The sequence below is a fragment of the Dipodomys merriami genome, unplaced genomic scaffold, assembly GCF_024711535.1.
Source record: "Dipodomys merriami isolate MVZ:Mamm:240054 unplaced genomic scaffold, mDipMer1.0.p SCAF_16, whole genome shotgun sequence".
In the NCBI taxonomy this organism is placed as follows: Eukaryota; Metazoa; Chordata; class Mammalia; order Rodentia; family Heteromyidae; genus Dipodomys; species Dipodomys merriami.
In genome coordinates, this window is record NW_027202937.1 from 26,560,761 (window position 1) to 26,581,643 (window position 20,883).

General features: G+C 43.3%; 1 protein-coding gene across 3 annotated transcripts in view; it reads right to left on the reverse strand.

Moving 5' to 3' along the window:
* The window catches only part of Gcnt2 (glucosaminyl (N-acetyl) transferase 2 (I blood group)), a 100,451-nt gene that overhangs the window by 76,688 nt on the left and 2,880 nt on the right, over nt 1-20,883 (reverse strand). Inside the window, exon 2 of one of the 3 annotated variants that reach the window (XM_070024589.1) lies at nt 11,546-12,924. In XM_070024589.1, the coding sequence (XP_069880690.1) occupies nt 11,546-12,467 (922 nt within the window). In that variant the 5' untranslated portion in view covers nt 12,468-12,924. Of the gene's footprint in view, nt 1-11,545; nt 13,060-20,883 lie in introns of those variants that run through there. The other 2 variants (XM_070024591.1, XM_070024588.1) reach the window with 2 other exon arrangements.

Consider the following 20,883-nt stretch of genomic DNA (forward strand, 5'->3'; position numbering starts at 1 on the left):
CAAAAAGCAACTTCAGTCCTGAAAATGCATCAAGAGGATCATTGATACTGACCTTAGCAGCCTGGTGACTAACAGTCCCCACAGCCCAGCCACACTGCCAGCAGTGTTTCCTAATGCGTTTTGCATAAGTGGCAAAGGAAAAGTCATGGGGGTGGGGAGGAGTGGGTTAGGACTCCTGTGCTGTGGACTGCTTCAAAGCTTAAACCAGAATTGGAAAAAAAAATCACAAAATTAACATTCTGAGAAACAGGAGGAAATAGTTCTTTATTTGTAGAAACCATTTTCTGAGACAAACAGAATAGGTTACGTTGCCCCTTGGTCTCCACGAGGAATTGTTCCAAGATCCTCCCTCAGATACCGAACTCTGGATGTTCAAAAACATTCTATAGTATGCATACGACTTGCATATCTTCCCATAAACTTTGAATCATTTTTAGATGAATCATAACACCCAATCAAGTGCAAATACTATGTTGAAAGTTAGAAGAATGAGTGATGGATAAAGAATTCTATACATGTTTATGACAGACACAATTCTTTCCTTCTTTCTTTCTTCCTTTTTTTTTTTTTTTTTTTTTTGGTTGATTGTGAGGCTTGAATTCATGGCCTGAGCACTACTCCTGAGCTTTTTAAATCAAGGCTAACATTCTACCACTTTGAGCTACAGTTCCACTTCGAGGAGTTTCAAGGACTTTCTTGCCTGAGCTGGCTTTGAACTTCGAACCTCAGATCTTAGCCTCCTGGGTAGCGAGGATTACAGGCATGAGCCACTGGCACCTGGCCCACAATTATTTCAGAATATAGTGAATCTGAAGTTGGTGGAATCCTTAGATGCAGAGCCTGCCTCTATATAGAGGATGAGCCATCATTTTTAATTTTTTCCTTTGTGCTGGCCCTGGAGCTTTAACTCAGGGCCTTGTGTTCTTACTTGCCTTTTTACCATTTGAACCACAGCTCCACTTCCAGGTTTTGCTGGTTAATTGGAGGTAAGAGTCTCACAGAGGGCTGGGAAGGTGGTTCAGTGGTAGAATGCTTGCCTTGCATGCATGAGGCCCTGGGTTTGATTCCTCAGTACCACATAAAGAGAAAAGGCTGGAAGTGGTGCTGTGGCTCAAATGGTAGAATGCTAGCCTTGAGCTGAAGAGCTGCGGGACAGCACCCAAGCCCAGAATTCAAGCCCCACAACAGACAAAAAAGAAAAAGAATCTCACAGACTTGTCTGCTGGGGCTGGCTTTGAACCTCCATCCTCAGATCTCAACCTCCTGAGTAGTTAGGATTACAGGAATATGGCCCCCCTGGTACCCAGCTTTGAACGAGTCATCTTTTTCCTCCTTCATTTGCTTCTGGCTCCACACAATATTGGAACCCCACAAAATGATGAGGCTAAGCCCTATTGTGGGGTCATTTGGTCCAATCATTCAGCTTACTTCCTCATGGCTGGTGTTCGGGGACAGGACAACTGAACACAGGTATAGAGGATTCACTTAGTAGGTAGGAGGCCAAGGAGGAGGCGTTTGTTATAAGAGAAGTGGTTGGAGACTATGTCTGTGGCAGAAAGGGAGCTGAAATGTGACATTTCACCTGGATCTTAAGGTCAGCTGATTAGAATGAACAGCAAAGGCAAAGAACAAGGGAACATTCCAGAACAAGGGGACAGTACCATTACCAAGGGTTTAGGAGACCATTTATATTCAGATCAACCTAAAATGACCAAAACTTTAAGGAGAGGCTTTTAACTAGACCCAGAATTCCTTTGTGACATTGTGAAGAAAAAATACACTGATGAGATAATCCCTGTGGCCACACATCCAATTTCTTTTCCATGGGCAAACAGTAGTAAAAGGGGGTTAGTGTGACATTTTTGTATATATGTAAAAATACATCGAAATTGGCCCCATTCTACCACTCTCCTGTCTCTCCCCCACCCCTCTTCTTAAAACAATTTCAGCAGGTTTCATTGTTTTATTTTCACACACATGCATATAAATTACTTGGGCCATATGCAAACTCACTCGCTCAGTTGGCCCTCCTCTTCTTCTTGTACCCTCTCCCTTCAACAGAGCCTGCTTTACTTTCCTGTCATTTGTTTCTCTCTCTTTTATATTTTTACTGCATATTAATTGCCCTGAGGGATTTCACCATGGTATATCTTATGAGCATATATTCTATTTTGCTCAGAATAATCCTTTTTTTTTGTCGGTTATGGGGCTTGAACGCTGGGCCTGAACACTGTCCCTCAGCTATTCAGCTCAAGGCTAGCGCTCTACTACTTGAGCCACTACACTACTTATGGTTTTCTGAATGGTTTAATGGAGATAAGAGTCTCACGGCCTTTCCTGCCTGGGCTGGCTTTGAACCGTGATCTTGAGATCTCAGCTTCCTGAGTAGCTAGGATTATAGGCGTGAGCCAACGGCGCCCAACTGAATAATCCTCTTTAATTGCTACCCTCTCCCTTCGTTTTGTGCCAAACCTGGCACTTGAACTCAGGGCCTGGGTGTTAGCTCTGAGCTTTCATGCTCAAGGCTGGCACTCTACCATTTGAGTCACAGTTACACTTCTGACTTTTTGGAAGCTCACTGGAAATAAGAGTCTCATGGATTTTCCTGCTTGGGCTGGCTTGGAACCATGATCTTTGAAACTCAACCTCTTGAGTAGCTTAGGATTATTGGCATGACCATTGGTGCTTAGCTTCTTTCTTCCCCATCTCTCCAATTCCTTACGCTGTCTTTATACTTAGCTGAAATGTATGGAGAAATGATTTACCCTACATCTTCCTCACCCCCTGGCCCCCACTTCTCCTTATACTTAATCTTTTTTAACCAAAAATAACACAATTTAATCTAATCCTTCCATTTGTCTTACAAGAAGGTACTTTTCTCCCACTATGGAGAAGAGCCCTTTGACGCAGAGAATAAAGGCACTTTGCCCAAAGATAAACAGATAGTTGGTGGTACAGCCAGGCTTCTAAATCCTCTCTTGAAAACTAAAAGTAGAACTCAGTGGTGGAGCAATGGTCTCACATGTGTAAGACCCCAGTTTAATCCTAAATACCACAAGAAAAAAAAAAATCTCACTGATGGGAACCAGCAACCCTGACTTCACTGAGCAAACAAAGCTGTAATCATTCCTCTCATCAGACTCAACAGTCTGCTGAAGTCTAAAGTGTATTCCAGCCAAGCACTGGTGGCTCACGCCTGTAATCTTAGCTACTCAGGAGACTGAGATCTGAGGATCTCGGTTCAGAGCCAGCCTGGCAGGAAAGTTAGTGAGACACTTATCTCCAATTAAACAGTAAAATGATGGAAGTAGAACTATGGCTCAAGTGGTAGAACACCAGCCTTTAGTGGAAAAAGCTAAGGGAGAGCATAAGGCCCTAAGTTCAAGCCCCAGTTCCTACACAAAACAAATAACTTCAATGAGATGTAAACATTTCTAGAAGGTTGTGTTGAGTCACTTGTTTTGTTGGTGGTGGTGGTCATGGGGCTTGAACTCTGGGCCTGGGCCCTGTCCCTCACCTCGTTAGCTCAAGGCAAGTGCTCTACCACTTGAGTCACAGTGCTACTTCCCATTTTCTGGTAGTTAATTGGAAATAAGAGTCTCATGGACTTTCCTGCCCGGGCTGGCTTTGAACCGAGATTCTCAGATCTCAGCCTCCTGAGTAGGTAGGATTACAGGCTTGAGTCACTGGTGCCTGGCTGAGTCACTTTTTAACAACTTGTAGCAAGTACTCCTGCTATATCATGACAAAACACAGAAACTCAATTTCTAGATGTCCTATCAGAGTATGAATTCAAGTTGACATAGATAGATATCATCCTCTTTCAGGAAAAAGAAGAGGAAAGAACACTTTTATAGCTGAGAATGAGAAAAGAAAATAGGTAAGGATAGAGTATGAGCCACAGATGATCCCAAACAAACCCGGAGACCAGCAAAGCAAAGAAGACAAAGTACAGCAAGCAAGGACCTCACCCATAGATTAACCCCTTCTCTTCTGGAGCAACTATAAAACGATTTTACTATTACTTTGGCTATTAACAAAAATGAAAGGTGAAGTTTGCCAGGCCCTTTACCAAAACCTTTCCAAAGACCTGTGTTTCCTTGAAAAGAACTCACTAATGTCCCAATTCAATGATATCCTTTCCTAAGAGATAGAAAACAAAGATTGTTTATGCCCACCTAGTTGTAAAATATATCCCCCAAACTTTCTTTCCTACAGATCTACCCCTAAACCTAGTGATCTCAGATTTTTTTTGGGGGGGGGGGGTCATGGGGCCTGAACTCTGGGCCTGGGCGCTGTCCCTCAGCTCTTCAGCTCAAGGCTAGCGCTTTACCACTTGAGCCACAGTGCCACTTCCGGCTTTTTTTCTTTTTGCTTATGTGGTGCTGAGGAATTGAACCCAGGGCCTCGTGCATCCAAGGCAAGCGCTCTACCACTTTCCCAGCCTGATCTCAGAAATTTTGAGTCTGATTGATTGGAGGAATGTACATTCTCTCAGGATGTTAGACCCAGGCACATCACTGGGCCATGAGTGACTTCCCAGTACCACTTGGGGTCAGAGTGTTTCTGACTTGCAGCTCCTGGTATCCTCAGCATTGCATCTTATGTATATAGTGAGGTCTAAAAGGATATACCAGTCTCCAGTAATGATGACCAGTCAGGCCAGTCATAAATGCCACTGCATATGGAAATGCAAAACAAAAACAAAAGCACAAAAAAAAAACAAACCTTCCACTTCAAGGGCCCCAGGGCAAAAGCATGCCATGGAATCAGTCAATATTCTAGACAAAGCTCATGTGTTGAGGGCTTATTCCCCAATACAGCAGTGTTCAGAGGTGGGCATCTAGGAGATAATTGGTTTATGAGGCTCTGGGTTCAGAGCTTAAGGAGCTGTTGGAAGGTGGTGGAAATGTTCAGATTGGAGCCAGCGATCATTCTTTCTCCTGTCTCTAACAAAGCTTGCTCTCAAATACTGTTCTCTCTTTTAATCATATTTTAATATAAAATTGAGATTAATTCCTGTGGAATTCTATTCAAAATACCCCTTTGCAGTAACTGTAATTATTAGTCGGTTTGACATCCTTAAATCCAAGGAACATATGGTCAATAAAACAAACCCACTAAATGTCCACATCACAGGCAGAACCATACAACCTAGAAACAATAGCTGGTGGATAAACTTGAACTTCAAGCCTACAAACGGTTCTTTTTCCTAACTGGAAATCATCCATAATTGATTCAGGTGATAAGCTAAAAGATCACACTTATCTTGTTGTGAACTGGGTTAGGGAAGACAGGTGGGAGGGAGTGAATTAGCTAGACAAGGGCTTAAAATGGAGGTGGGGAAGAAGGCAAGACAGGAAGCTCCAGTTTCATGACTACTAAAATTTACTGAGCAATACCTTTAAAAGTCTTTTGAGCTTCCTGCTTTCTTCCTCATACACACATTCACCCATCACATGGCTATGTGGACAGTCTTATCTTCTGAGAAGCCTCAGGGGACCTGCCACAGTATAGGTATAGTAGCTATGTTTCCTTTTATTTTGATAAAACTGCCTGGGATTGGTGGCAGTGGGTCAACTTGTAATCCTAGCTACTCAAAGGCTAAGATTTGAAGATCACAGTTCAAAACCAGATGGGACAGGAAAATCTGTGAGACCCTTATCTCCAGTTAACCACCAAAGGGTTGGATGTGGAGCTGTGGCTCACTAACCTTGAACAAAAGAGCTCAGGACAGTGCCCAGACCTTGAGTTGAAGCCCCATGACCGACTAAATATATATATATATATATATATATATATATATATATATATATACATATACATATACATATACATATACATATACATATATATATATATATACATATATATATATATGTAATTTATATGTGTTTAAATTAATTTCATTCTTTTCCCCAGTACTATGGATGGAATCCAGTCCTTGGGACTGTGATCAACTAGAAGAGTCATAATCCCCCTTCCCAACCCTCATATACCACTTGAAGAACTCTCCCTACATAAATAAGGCAGATCTCCACATAGGTAGGGTAACAGTTAAATAAGATAATCACTCACATTTCCAGTGCCCTTAACACCTGATGATCCAGCCCTGCACACAGGCTGGCCCCAGGCTGGGAAGACCAGGAGGATTCTCTAGCAAGGAAGGAACTACACACATCACTCAGAAGCTACCCCCAGGACTAACTTATCTGCATTTTGGAAATGCATGAATTGGGGCCTTTCTATTCTATTGCTTTGCTGACATCATTGCTAACCAGAGATGTCAAAACCCACTTGTTAGCGAAATGAGTCCCTTCCCATAGCTTAGTCCACTCCTTCCCTTCTCCACAGCTTAGCATGCTTCCTTCCTAGGCAGCGCTAGGCCCATGTGGTAAAGGCAGTAAATAATCAACTTCCAGCTCCCTTACCTTGGGATGGCACTCCTCTGGGGCAGTTACCACTATAGAAGGCAACAAGAGCCCCTTAGAGTGAACTTCAGGTCTGGGCAGCTGCAGGACCCTTTATCTACCATTTGGACAGCAGCCATAAATCCTAGTCCGCCATGATGAAGCCCCTGGCCTGCACGTCCACACCAGGGTCTCCACCTCCTAGCCCCTTCTAGCCCTCCTAAGCCTCCTAGGTTATATAGGTCACCCCAGACAATAGCTGGTGCTTCTCATTCCTCCCTTGTGAGAAGGGGTCTTGCTGGCCCCCCTCTCCCGGCAATAAACCTTTCTTTGTTCTCTGTACCTGGATGTCTGCGTGGTTCTCTGACAAAGTCTCTGAGTCTTAATTTTGCTAACACCACGTCCAGTGTTTGAGTCCTGAGGAGCCTTCATTTTCTGTCCAATCAACTGATTTCAGCCATGAACTCTCAGGGTGGAAAGACTGGGCCACCTTGCACACTCCATGAAGTTTCTTCACAGCATCTCCCTGGCGTCTGGGAGCCTGGTTTTGCTCAGCGGCATAAAAGCTCCCTATTCTAGGCTGGGAAGGTGGCTCAGTGGTAGAGTGCTCACCTTGCATGCTTCTGGCCCTGGGTTCGATTCCTCAGCACCATATAAGCAGAAAAAAAAACCCAGAAGTGGCGCTGTGGCTCCAGTGGTAGAGTGCTAGCCTTGAGCTGAAGAACTGAGGGACAGCGCCCAGACCCAGAGTTCAAACCCCACAACCAGACCCCCCCCCAAAAAAGCTCCCTATTCTCTTCCAATCTCCTGAGGGTTCTGTCATTTCCCACCAAGGACCCCAAATTCTTCTTCCAAAATTACAGTCTTTACCTCTGTTTTTTTTTTTTTTTTTTCCTTCCAGGAGTAAACATTTTCATTAAGACTCTTCTGTTTTTTAGGGGGCGGGGAAGGGAGTGTGGAGGACTGGCTTGGTTGGCGGAGCACCAGCCAATGAGCAAAGCATGATGTACTGAGTTTGAATCCTGGTCTTGCAACAACAAGAAATAAAGGAAGGAAGGAAAGAGAGAAAAAAGAGAAAGAAGAAAGAAAGAAAGAAAGAAAGAAAGAAAGAAAGAAAGAAAGAAAGAAAGAAAGAAAGAAAGAAAGGAAGAAAGGAAGGAAGGAAGGAAGGAAGGAAGGAAGGAAGGAAGGAGGGAAGGAAGGAAGGAAGGAATAAAGGAAGGAAGGAAAAGAAGGAGGGAAGGAAGGAAGGAAGGAAGGAAGGAAGGAAGGAGGGAAGGAAGGAAGGAAGGAAGGAAGGAAAGAATGCTTTTTATTTTCCAAAATGAAATTATGCTGGTTCTTTCTAAAAATAATATGGGGTTTGCCTTTGCACCGTCCCTGGCTGCCCTGTTGGGAACATGCTTTGTCAGCGTCTCCACTTACAGTGTGGTGGCAGATCTGGGCAGCTTCTACATCATTATCTAAATGACACAGAGGGAGAAGCAGGACTTTTGCCTTCCCTGCTCTGGGCTCTGCCACTCTATTTAAAAAGATATAGAGTATGCTTCTTCTGCCTGACTTTCTTGAACCTTGCTTCTTGTTAACTGCAACATTACCTCTTCCTGCCCTGAGAAAATCAGATTTATTCAGATTTCTAAGTCTAGGAAGCTTTGTGTACCCATGTGTAAAACGAGCCTCTGCAAGGATCCATATGTTTGCCTGTACCTGTGAATTTCCTGGAAGGTGCCAGAACTGCTGGCTGAGTCCAACACCAGGAGGGACATGGGCCTGGCCTTAGGTAACTTTTGAAGCTCCAGGTGTCTGTATATGCACTCAGGGTTGAAGAAATCAATCTGAGAATCTGAGCCTCCTAGTTATTTTTTTTTCCTTGAGCCATGAGCCTCATTTGCACACGCGTGTGCGTGTGTGTGCACACACATTGTGGCTTGAATTCAGGGCCTGGATGCTATCCCGTAGGTTTTTCTCTCAAAGCTGGCACTCTATCCATTTGAGCCACAGCTCTACTTCTGGCATTTTAGTGGTTAATTGGAGATAAAGAGTCTCATGGATTTTCCTGCCTAGGCTGGCCTAGGACCATGATCCTCAGATCAGGCTCCTGAGTAGCTAGGAATACAGACTACTGGTGCTTAGCTGAGCCTCCATTTTGGAGTTGAGCTAGCAGAACTGAGCTGGTTCTTGTTGGGTGTAATTTGAGATTATTCTAATTGGAACTTGGACCAAAGGAAAGACCAGTCAATTTGGTTACATCTGATATTTAACTGAAAATAAGCTTTAGAAGATCAGGCTTAGAATCCTGGCTTCTAATTGGTGCTTTTATTTACTGGTGGAATGACCCAAGCACCTGGTTAATTACCCATCTTGAAGTCTCTACCTCTATAAAATGAAGGGCCTGGTCTACAAATGCTTACCATGCTCTAAATTTTGAATCCATTTCCAGGAGAGCTTGAGAATTTTTTTTTTTCTGCCATGGGGCTTGAACTCAGGACCTGGTCACTGTCTCTGAGTTTTATTTTTGCTCAAGGTTAGCGCGCTATCATGTTGAGCTCCACTCTCCCACAGCTCTACTTTTGTTTTTTGGGTGGTTAGTTCAGTGAAGGGTAAACCAAAGGAGGAGGGTGCAATGCTTGGTAAGAAATGTACGCATTATCCTGCCCATGTAATTGTAACCCCTCTGTACAGTATGTTCACAAATAAAATAAAATAAAATTTTAAAAAAAAGTCTCATGAACTTTCCTGCCTGGGGTGGTTTGAACCTCAGCTTCCTGGGTAGTTAGTACGCCAGTACCCAGCTTTTTTTTTTTTTTTTAAGGCTTGACCTCAGTGTCTCACTCTCGAATTTGGCTTTTTTGCTCAAGCTGGTGCTTTTCCACTTGAGCCACAGCTCTGATTCCAGGTTTATTTTAATTTTTTTTGTCTGTTATGGGGCCTGAACTCTGGGCATAAATGCTGTCCCTCTGCTATTCAGCTCAAGGCTAACACTCTAACACTTGAGCCACTGTGACACTTCCAGTTTTTTGAATGGTTTATTGGAGATAAGACTCTTCCTGCTGGCTTTGAACCCGATCATCAGATCTTAGCCTCCTGAGTAGCTAGGATTACAGGCGTGAGCCACCAGTGCCCGGCTAATTGGAAATAAATGATCTCACAAACTTTTCTGCCTGGTCTGGTTTTGAGGCTGATTCTTGTATCTCAGCTTCCTATGTTCAGGAAGTCATCAAAGTTGTGGAAAGCTCAAAATATTTCTCCTTATCTCTGGATTCAGAGTCCAGAGTGCTCACCATTACACTATAGAACCTCCTTCTCCTTATCTCTATGCTTACCTATGCTTCTGTCTTCTTATCTGCCAATACAGTTGTACCTTCCAGGTGGTGAGCAGAGCAGTTGTAAAGATTAGTTTTCATTTTGCCTAACATCAACTTATCTGACTGTTTCTGTTTGTCTCAGACATATACTAGTTATTGCAAATCAGGGAAGCCATGGGACCTATGTTTCTTTGGGCCTGGCTTACTTCACTTAATATAATGTAATTTGGGGAGGAGAAGGGAAAAAACAAATACTTTAAATAGGGATACAGGTGGACCCACTGGAACAATGAGATGTATAAGATGTTATGTCGAAAAATGAACTTTACAACTATGGGTGGGGGGGGGAGATGGGAGGGCAGGGATGGTAAGGGGAAACAAAGGAGGAGCCAACAATGCTTGATAAGAAATGTACCTTGCTCATGTAATTATAACCCCTCTGTACGGTATTTTCACAATTAAAAAAAAACTTATTAAGAGGAAAAAAAGATTTGTTTTTAATTAACATCAATGTTGTATACAGACAAAATAGGACATGATTCAACCTTTAAAGGGGAAGAATTTCTATCCTTTGTGACCTCATGAATGAACCTGGGGAGAGGTTCCTGAGATCTCACTTCCATGTGGAAAAGAACAGAGCTGATTCAAAAGCAGAGTACAGAGGGGCAATTCATAACATCAGAGCATAGAAGGGTGGATGGGGGAAAGCAAGAGAGATGTTGGCCAAAGGCACAAAACTTCAGAGCGCAGAAATGTTTCAAGATCTATTCTTGCACAACAGAAAACTATACTCAAGACTGACTTACTCAATGATAATATATATTTCAAAATAACCAAGAGAGTACATTTCAAACAACTCATTATAAAAAAAAAAGATAAGCTTCCCAGGATTGTCATACACACATACACACACACACACACACACACACACACACACACACGCCCCTACACACCTGCATACATGCACATACACAACAAAGATAGGTAAAGAGAAGTCATGACTATGGTAATGAGCTTACCTTGATCATCCACACTGTATCTTATTGACATATACAATTATGATTTGTGAATAAGTAATACTAATATTATCAATAAATAATAAAAATAATATCGACAAATAAATAAATATTCCATGTTACAGCATTAACACTTGAAATTATGACAATTTCTAAATGTTAAAAAGTTTTCTTTTACTATCATTTAGGCAATGTTTTCTCTGTTGACTATATCATATTTAGTAATAAAAACAAAAAGAAGCCCAGTATAGTGTCATGTACCTGTAGTCTCAGCTACCCAGCAGGCTAATGCAGAAGTCTAGGAGTTGAAAGCCAGTCTGGGCAACAAACAACAAAGTAAGATCTAGATTCTTAATACAACAACAAAAGCCGGAGGGGGGGGGCGGTGGAGAGGAAAGGGAGAGATGAGAAGGGATGGGAAGGGGAAACAAAGGAGGAGGCAACAATGCTTGATAAGAAATGTACTCATTACCTTGCTCACGCAATTGTAACCCCTCTGTACGTGTCACAATTAAAAAAAAAAAGCCAGCACTGGTGATTACAGATTACACCAGTAATCCTAGCTATTCAGAAGGCTGAGATCTGAGGATTGTAGTTTGAAGCCAGCTCAGGCAGGAAAGTCTGTGAGATTCTTATCTCCAGCTAAGACTAGAAAACCAGAAGTGGAACTATGGCTCCAAGAGCCAAAAATCGACAAGGACAACACCCAAACCCTGAGTTCAAGCCCTATGACTAACAAAAAACAAACAAAAAGACCACCCCAAAACAAAACAACAACAAAATAAAATGAAGAGACAGAGAAAAAGACACATACCTGGAATCCTATTGAGTGTCACCCAGAAATGTTCGTCAGGACTATAAGTGTCCTTGGACCATGAGAGCAAATCCAGTGCCTGCTGGTCTTGGAGGACAAAATTAGCAAATTCCCTTGTGAGAGCCACATAGGCAGTGCCAAAGTAAATGGCCATATTGTGTGGAGGAGGGGTTTTTAACTTTGCTGTTTTATGTACATAGGAATTTTTTCTGTCTAACAATTCCTTGTGGACAAACTTAGTCCTCTCGATGGCGTGGGCTGGGGGCAGCACCCCTGGGGTGAGATTCTTCCCTTTGAGTCCTTTCAGATACTGCACGATTTCCCTGTTGGTCTTCAGGGGGAAATCCTGCCCACAGGTGTTGAGGAGGTACTTCCAGGGGACCTCGGAGGTCACCAGATCCTTCATGCAGTTCAGGTCAGCCTGGAGCCTGGAGATCCCACCATAGACCACGGATTCCATCTTGGAAGCCAGAAATGTGTTAGGGAAGCAGCTGAGTAACTGTCCCACGGAGCTTTTAAACTCCTGCGGGGCTTTCTCATCCACATGAACGCAGTAGATGTTTTGAGGCATGTAGATAGCCCTGAAGAGCCTCTCAAAAGTGCCAAAATCTTTGTGGATTGTCAGTGTGAACGCCAAAGGGAAAGCAGCTTCTTCTTCAGAGAGAGTTTCTGTTATATAATGATTTTGAACCTTATACTTGTAGCAAGTGGATGCATTGAGGGTGGTCTTCAGCGCATTTTCTGTGACATGAAACCCCTCCCCTTCAATCATTTGAAGACAGATCTCTGCTAAGAGTGAAGTATTGGCCAGAACTGCTGGCAGAAAACGTTTCTTATCCCGTAACTTGTTATTGTAAATAAACACGAAAGTCAGAGCTGTAACAAGAGACAGGCTAAACAGACAGTATTTTGAACACTTCATCGTTTGAGGAAGCAGGAAATGAGTCAAATGTCTTCCCAGATTTCACCAGAGCAAAGATAGATTTAACTCACATTTTCTCCAGGTACCAGCATCATCCTTGCTTTCTTTTTTTTCCTCCTCCTTCGTCCTCTTTCTGTCTTCATTTATGGTTTTGTCTCATTGTCCTTTTCCTTTGACGTTGTTTCTAAAGCTGTCTCTGCCGAGTCTCTCCCTCACTCCCAAACTGTCACTACATAGAAGCATACCACCTCAGGGAGGATCCATCACACGGTGCCTTACCTATCCTTGTGGCAGAATGCAGAATGGTTAGCAGGTAAGGTGACCGGCCAGCAAGCCATCACCACGCTAGGATTTCAAACCCAACCTCTTTTCCTAGCCAAAGGCTGGTGTCTGTGGTCTGTGCCTGGCTTCCTGTTAATCATTGCATTCAACGGACGGGTTTGTTTGTTTAAACAAGCTGCCAAGTTAAAAGCTTCAGTTAGAAACATGTGAACACTGCCTGAAGAGATATTCTGTCAATTAAAAAAAAATGTCCTGCTTAAAAATAAATTGCTTAACCCCGTCTTTTTCCACACACACTCAGCCTTCCCCTGCTCCCACCCACTCCTCCTTCCACCTCCTCCCATTGGCTGGGTATGCAACAACAAAAATGCAACAAAAAGCACCACAGCAGACCTACTGAGACGCTAACTTCCACTCTCTCAGTTATCTCTAGTTATCTCTGCTTCTAGGGAAAGTCCTCCAGCAAAGCAATCACTTTATTTAGCAAGCTGTCTCCACGATCTGATCTTCCTCGACAAAATCACTGGCACCTTTTGATGAATAGAGACTAACTTGTCCGTTTGTTTGAAAGAAGTTACAGCTTGTCATCACCCTCAAAATTTTCATAGAGGCTAAAGTTAGTCAATGTGCAGTCCGTGTTTGCCTTTGTTTGAGTAGGATCTAGGCTGCTATCTTCATTTTTTTTTCTTTGGGTCCGGTTGTGGGGCCTGACCTCAGGGCCTGGGCGCTGTCCCTCAGCTCTTCAGCTCAAGGCTAGCGCTCTACCACTTGAGCCACAGCGCCACTTCCGGCTTTTTTCTTTTTGTTTATGTGGTGCTGAGGAATCGAACCCAGGGCCTCAGGCATGCAAGGCTAGTGCTCTACCACTTGAGCCACCTTCCCAGCCCGGTATCTCCATTTTTAATGTTCCAGAACCTAAAGAGAGAGGCCCACAGATTCAGATTTAGAAATTTACTCATTCATTCATTCATTCATTCATTTGAGACAAGGTCTTAATTTGTTACTGTGACCAGTTTGCATATCTACAGCAACAGGCTTAGATGTGATAGTTTTACTTTATTGAAGCACTCCAAATATAATACCAATAATGAACTCCTAGATCTAATTTTACTTAAGCATGCCCCACACCCAGGGAAAATCTTGGTCCGGAGGTGGAGGGGAAGTCTGCCGGGGTATCCTCTGGCTGCTCCAATGGCTGAAGGGAGAAGCGGCCGCCTTGCGGGTGCAGGCTCCAGACGGGAGTCACCTTGCCCTGGGAGGTCGTCTCGCTGGGTCTCTGCTGCCCTGGGTTTTTATATGTTTTAGGCTGGCCCTTCATTTCTGGCTATGTCTGATTACCAGGGTTGCCTTGGTGACAGCTTTGCTTCTGGTCAGGTCTGGTTATTGATGAGGGTGGGGCTGGCTTGCCTCTGGCTGAGTATGGTTATTGATGAGGCCTGGTTGCTTTGGTAACAGCTCTGCAGGCTCCCTGGGTGTGTTCTTCTTTTACTTTTTCTTTTTTTTTTAATGTCAGTAGTGGGGCCTGAATTCTGGGTCTGGGCGCTGTCCCTCAGCTCTTCAGCTCAAGGCTAGTGCTCTACCACTTGAGCCACAGCACCACTTCTGGCTTTTTCTGTTTATGTGGTGCTGAGGAATCAAACCCAGGGCTTCATGCATGAAAGGCAAGCTCTCTACCACGGAGCCACCTTCCCAGCCCATCCCTGGGTGTGTTCTTATCTACCCATTCCATAGTTCTAACTTCTAATTTTACAGCTTAACATTTCATATTATTTCACAGCACAATACATTCAATATATTTCTATTCAATCGTGTAATATCATGTCAATATTCAGTAATACATTATGTCTATCTAATAGCACACTATGTCTGTATTTAACAGCACATTATATCAGTACACACTGTCTCAATATTCAATAACACATTATGTCAATGCACTGTCAGTAGTCAATAACAGTATGTCAGTATACACTGTCAGTATTCAATAACATACTATGTCAGTACACACTATGTCAGTATTCAATAATATTCACTACAGTTACTCAGGCTGGCTTTGAACTTCTGGGCTCAATCAACCCCTGGGACTACCCGTACACAGCTCAGATTTCTAAATACTTTAAAGGTGCTTGTTTCTATCTATCTATCTATCTATCTAGCTTGCTATCATCTATCTATCTATCACTAGTATTGGGCTTAAACTTAGAGCCTGGATGCCATCCTTTAATTTTTTTTGGGGGGGGGGTTGTTTTTGTTTTTGGTTGTGGGGCTTGAACTCAGGGCCTGGGTGCTGTCCCTGTGCTTTTTTACTCAAGGCTAGGGCTCTACCACTTTGAGCATCACTTCTGGTTTTCTGGTGGTTAATTGGAGGTAAGAGTGCTTTTCGGGGCTGGGAAGGTGGCTAAGTGGTAGAGTGCTTGTCTTGCATGCATGAGGCTCTGGGTTTGATTCCTCAGGGCTATATAAGCAGAAAAAGCCCGAAGTGGCACTGTGACTCAAGTGGTAGAGTGCTAGCCTCGAGCTGAAGAACTGAGGGATAGTGCCCAGGCCCAGGGTTCAGGCCCCATGACCAACATCAACAAAAAGAGTCTCTTGCTGAGATCCTCAGATCTCAGTCTCCTGAGTAGCTAGGATTACAGGGATGATCCACCGACACCTGACCCTTTAACTTTTTTATTTAAGGCTAGTAAAAACAATGTTTAGCTCCACTTCAGCTTTATACTGGTTAACTGATGATCAGAGTCTCATAGGCTTTCAGTCTACCCCAGGATAGCTCCAAATTGTGATCCTCAGATCGCAGCCTCCTGAGTAGCTAGGATTGTAGGAGTAAGCCACCTGGTCCCAGTATGTTCATTCCATTATGCATAATAAGTGAAAACTGGCTAGATGTGGGGTAGGATGGAAGATCTTGAGTTTGAAGCCAGCCTGGGCTTCATAGGGAGAACTTGTCAACCACAACAATAATAATACTAATAAAATTAATAACAGCAATAATAATAATTTTACCATTATAGGTCCATCATGAGAATAAACATGAAATACCATATAAAAACAGTTCATCATCTTGCCTTGTCCAGCAAGTTGAAGTTGAGAGAGAAGAGGTAGTAATAGGAAAGCAAACAAGAGGGGTTGGAGGCGTGGCTTAGTTGGTAGAGCACTAGCCAAAGAGTACTGAGTACCTAAGGGGGGGAATAACAATAACGAAAGAAAACAAACAAGAAACCCATTTATATACACACAGCCCTGGTTCCATACTCACACTTCAAGACAAGGGTTCAGTGGCTGCCTCTGCTCACACTTAATTCTGTGAGTCTATGCCAATTAGATCACAGGTCTCACCCCTTCTCCCCAGAGCTCTGTATTATTTGGTAGCCAACTGCATAGCTCACCAGAGTCGAGGGCACAGAACTCTCTGCCTGTGTGTTTTTAGCTCCTAGCATTGTACAAAGTGGACAATCAGGTATTTGCCAATTGAATGCTCAGGCTTTTACTTCTCAGTTTCCCTGACCACATTAGTGAGAAATACCATGTAATAAGAATTTGTAAGAGATATACATTTGTGTTTATGAATATGTCACATTCAACATATCTATTTATTACTTGAAGTACATCTTCATTTTTGAGGGGGGAGGTGTGGTCCTGGGGCTTGAACTTGAGGCTTTAAGCTCTTGCTTAGCTGTTGCGTTCAAGGCTGGTATAGATATAGTAGAGATCTACACCTCTATTTTTGACCTTTTGTTGGATAATTAGAAATAAGTGTCTTTCCTTAAAGAGAAACTTCTCTGAAGAAGAAAGAAGGATGGCCAATAGACACATGAAGAAATGCTCAACATCCCTAGCCATAAAAGAAATACAAATCAAAACAACATTGAGATACCACCTCACTCCAGTTAGAATGGCAAAAATCAAGAACTCTAACAACAACAGATGCTGGAGGGGATGTGAACAGAAGGGAACCTTACTTCACTGTTGGTGGGAGTGTAAACTTGTTCAACCACTTTGGAAAGAAGTATGGAGGTTCCTCAAAAGACTTCACATAGAGCTCCCCTATGACCCAGCAATCCCACTTTTGGGCATTTACCTAAATGTTTACAAACAAGACCACACTAAAGCTACCAGCACAACTATGTTTATTGCAGCATTATTTACCATAGGTAAGATATGGAACCAACCCAGATGCCCCTCAGTAGATGAATGGATCAAGAAAATGTGGTATATATACACAATGGAATTCTATGCCTCCATCAGAAAGAATGACATTGCCCCATTTGTTAGGAAATGGAAAAACTTGGAAAACATTATATTAAGTGAAGTAAGCCAGGCCCAAAGAAACACAGGTCCCATGGTTTCCCTTATTTGCAATATCTAGTATATGTATGAGTCAAGCGGAAAAAGTCAGATAATGTGATGTTAGGAAAATGAACCCTTAGATATGTATTTCAATGTTTTTTTTTCTTTCATGCATGTGTTTCTAACTCATTTATAAGATTATTTCTTTGTTGCTTTGTATGTCCCTCCCCCACAGTATAACCCCCACTTTCACTATATTTGATGTCAGTATAACTTGTGAAGGAGATGGGGACAAACAAGTTGTTTAAGGATTCAGGTAGACCTGTTGCAACAATGAGAAGTACAAATTGTCATGTCAAAAACGAGCTTTACAATGTTGGTGGGGGGGGGGAGGAGGAGGAAGGATTGGGTGGGGGGGAGGGGGGAGGCTGGGAAGGGAGGATGCAATGCTTGGTAAGAAATGTATGTAATCCTGCCCATGTAATTGTAACCCCTCTGTACAGTATGTTCACAAATAAAATAAAATAAAAAAAGAAATAAGTGTCTTTCAACTTTTCAACTGCCCATGCTGGCTTTGAATTTAGATCCTCATATCTGAGCCTCTCAAGTATTTAGGATTATTCACGTGAGCCACTGGCACCCAGCTCAGTAAATCTCAGGTTCAATAACTCCTGTTAATTAGAGACGATATAAATCATAGATAACATGCATCACTCTCTTCATATCCTGTATTTTCATTTACTCTTTGCCCAATACACACACAGTCTGATTTTATTAGGAAAACAAGGAGCCACATACCTGTAATCCTAGCTACACAGGAAGCTGAGATCTGAGGCTCACAGTTCAAAGCTGGACTGGGCGGGAAGGTCTGTGAGACTTTTATCTCCAATTAAACACCAGAAAACTGGAAGTGAAACTGTGGCTCAAAGTGATAAAGTGCTGCCCTTGAGCAAAATAGCTCAAGGACAGCGCCCAGGCCCAGAGTTTAAGTCCCACAATTGACCAAAAACAAAAACAAAAACACAAGGACCTCCCAAGTGTAGCTCAGTGAATGACTGCTTGCTTTTTCTATTTATGTGGTACTGAGGAATTGAACCCAGGGCTTCATGCATGCTAGGCAAGCACTCTAATACTAAGCCCCATTCCCAGTCCATCTTTTTTGTTTGTTTGTTTTCTGGTGGTTAACTGGAGATAAGAATCTCATAGGCGGGGCTGGAAGGTGGCTCAGTGGTAGAGGGCTTGCCTTGCATGCCTGAGGCCCTGGGTTCGATTCCTCAGCACCACATAAAGCAAAAAGAAAAAAGCTGGAAGTGGGCTGGGAAGGTGGCTCAGTGGTAGAGCGCTTGCCTTGCATGCCAGAGGCCCTGGGTTCGATTCCTCAGCACCACATAAGCAAAAAGAAAAAAGCCGGAAGTGGCACTGTGGCTCAAGTGGTAGAGCGCTAGCCTTGAGCTGAAGAGCTGAGGGACAGCGCCCAGGCCCAGAGTTCAGGCCCCACGACCGGACCCAAAAAAAAAAAAAAAAGAATCTCATAGGCTTAGTGAGTGGGGTGGCTCACGCCTGTAATCCTAGCTACCCAGGAGTCTGAGAACTGAGGATGGAGGTTCAAAGTCAGCCTGGGCAGGAAAGTCCGTGAGACTCTTATCTACAATAAATCACTAGAAAACCAGAAGTGGCGCTGTGGCTCAAGCGGTAGAGTGGTTGCCTTGAGCTGAAGAGTGCAGGGACAGCGCCCAAGCCCAGAGTTTAAGCCCATTACCAACAACAACAAAAAAAGAATCTCATAGACTTTCCTGCCTGGGCTGTCTTTAAACTGTGATCTCAGATCTCAGACTTCTGAGTAGCCAGGTGTAAAGGCATGAACCACCAGGACCACTTATATCCTTTAAATCCTGCTTCTTTAAGTTGATTAATTTACTTTTTTTTTTTTTTTTGGTGGGGGCAGGGGGAACCCGTCGTGGGGCCTGAACTCTGGGCCTGGGTGCTATACCTCAGCTCTTCAGCTCAAGGCTAACGCTCTACCACTTGAGCCACAGCGCCACTTCTGGCTTTTTTCTTTTTGCTTATGTGGTGCTGTGGAATCGAACCCAGGGCCTCATGCATGCAGGGCAAGCACTCTACCACTGAGCCACCTTCCCAGCTCTAATTTACTTTTTTTAATTGACTTACATCCCACATTTTAAACCTTGGGCTATAAAGTAACACTGTCCACAGTGCCACTCAACTTTCTTCAGGCATTGTCTTTATAAATCACTTTTTGAGCAGGAGACAGGACTCATTGTTGGTTTTGAATTCTCTGCTTCAGCTGAGAGCTCACACCATAATGCAACTGTGGCCAATCTGTTTGACTCGCATCCGGAGCTCAGGAAGTTCTCCAGAACTGTCTGTCTTCAGTTGTTTGAAGAATCAGGTTCTACCTTGTAACTGAGCTGTCAACAATCTTGTCACCTATGTCACCTTACCATTGAGTTCGATTAACCCAAACATCCCTTTCCTCACCTGCCTTTCATAGGTCTTTCTAGAATGCTTTGGGACAAATCACTGTCTCAATATACACAATGGCTCAATGTAGTGTCTTACTTCATTTTTAGTAGTCCTCTAGGGAGTGATATTCCCCATCAGATGAAGTTGATTCCAAGGATGGCTAAATGAAGACATCACTGTCTAATTATGCTTGTCAGAACTAGTCAAATTGTTCTTACAGTTGTGGCTCCTAATTTATCCAGTGTATGACATCAGCTCTCATTCTGTTTATGTTGGCGATCTCCTAAATCCTGATTCCAGTCTATCTCTCAGACTGCAGGCTTTAAAGCATCTCAAATCCCCTGACTGATCCTTAGCTTTACAGCTCACTGGGTTTGGCTACAGGGTAGGCAAACAATCTGTTAGAAGTGCTTTGACTCCCTGGAATTCACGCCTGTCTCACAGGAAATGCTACTTTGTCCTCTGGCTTTTCCGATGATCTTTTGCAATCTATCTACTTAAAATCTTGCTTCTAAATTCTGAGTTCTTTGCTCTTTTGTGTGGGTGAAATAATGGGAGGGGGAGGTAGCGATGGTAATGAGCGACTCAGAACAGAGATGTTTAGTCCCCAGCTTGAACATTAGGTCAAAATTAGCAACCTAAATTCTAAACCAAGGGCAGTGATCTGTCAGGGTAAAGAGTTCTGAAGAAATCTGGAGCCAGGGTGGACCCAAAGATTGGTCATTAAATAAATGGCAGGGAATCTATTTATGTTTCAGAAGTCAACCTGTATTCTTTACTGGTGGAACTGGAGTTTGGATTCAGATCCTCGTATTTTCCAGGCAGGTGCTGTGCCACTTGAGCTGCAACTTTCCTTTTGTAATTCTTTTGTTATCCTCAGCTCTTTCCTTTTGTTATTCTTCAAATAACAAAAACCAAGACCTACTTGCTTTTTGCCTGAGATTGGCAGGTGATCCTATCATTTATGTTTCTCTATGAAACTGAGATGCTAAGCCCATGCCACCACACCCAGTTTTTTTATTGGTTGAGTAGGATTATTGATTGGTCTCCAATACTTTTTTTTTTTTGGGTCCGGTCGTGGGCCTGAACTCAAGGCCTGGGCGCTGTCCCTCAGCTCTTCAGCTCAAGGCTAGCAATCTACCACTTGAGCCACAGCACCACTTCTGGCTTTTTTCTTTTTGCTTATGTGGTGCTGAGGAATCGAACCCAGGGCCTCAGGCATGCAAGGCAAGCACTCTACCACTGAGCCACCTTCCCAACCTCTCCAATACTTTTTACCAGGGCTGGTCTCCAAGTGCCTTCCTAGTAGTTAAGGTTACAAGTGTGAGCCACCTCACCACACCCAGCTAAGCCATACAACTCTTTT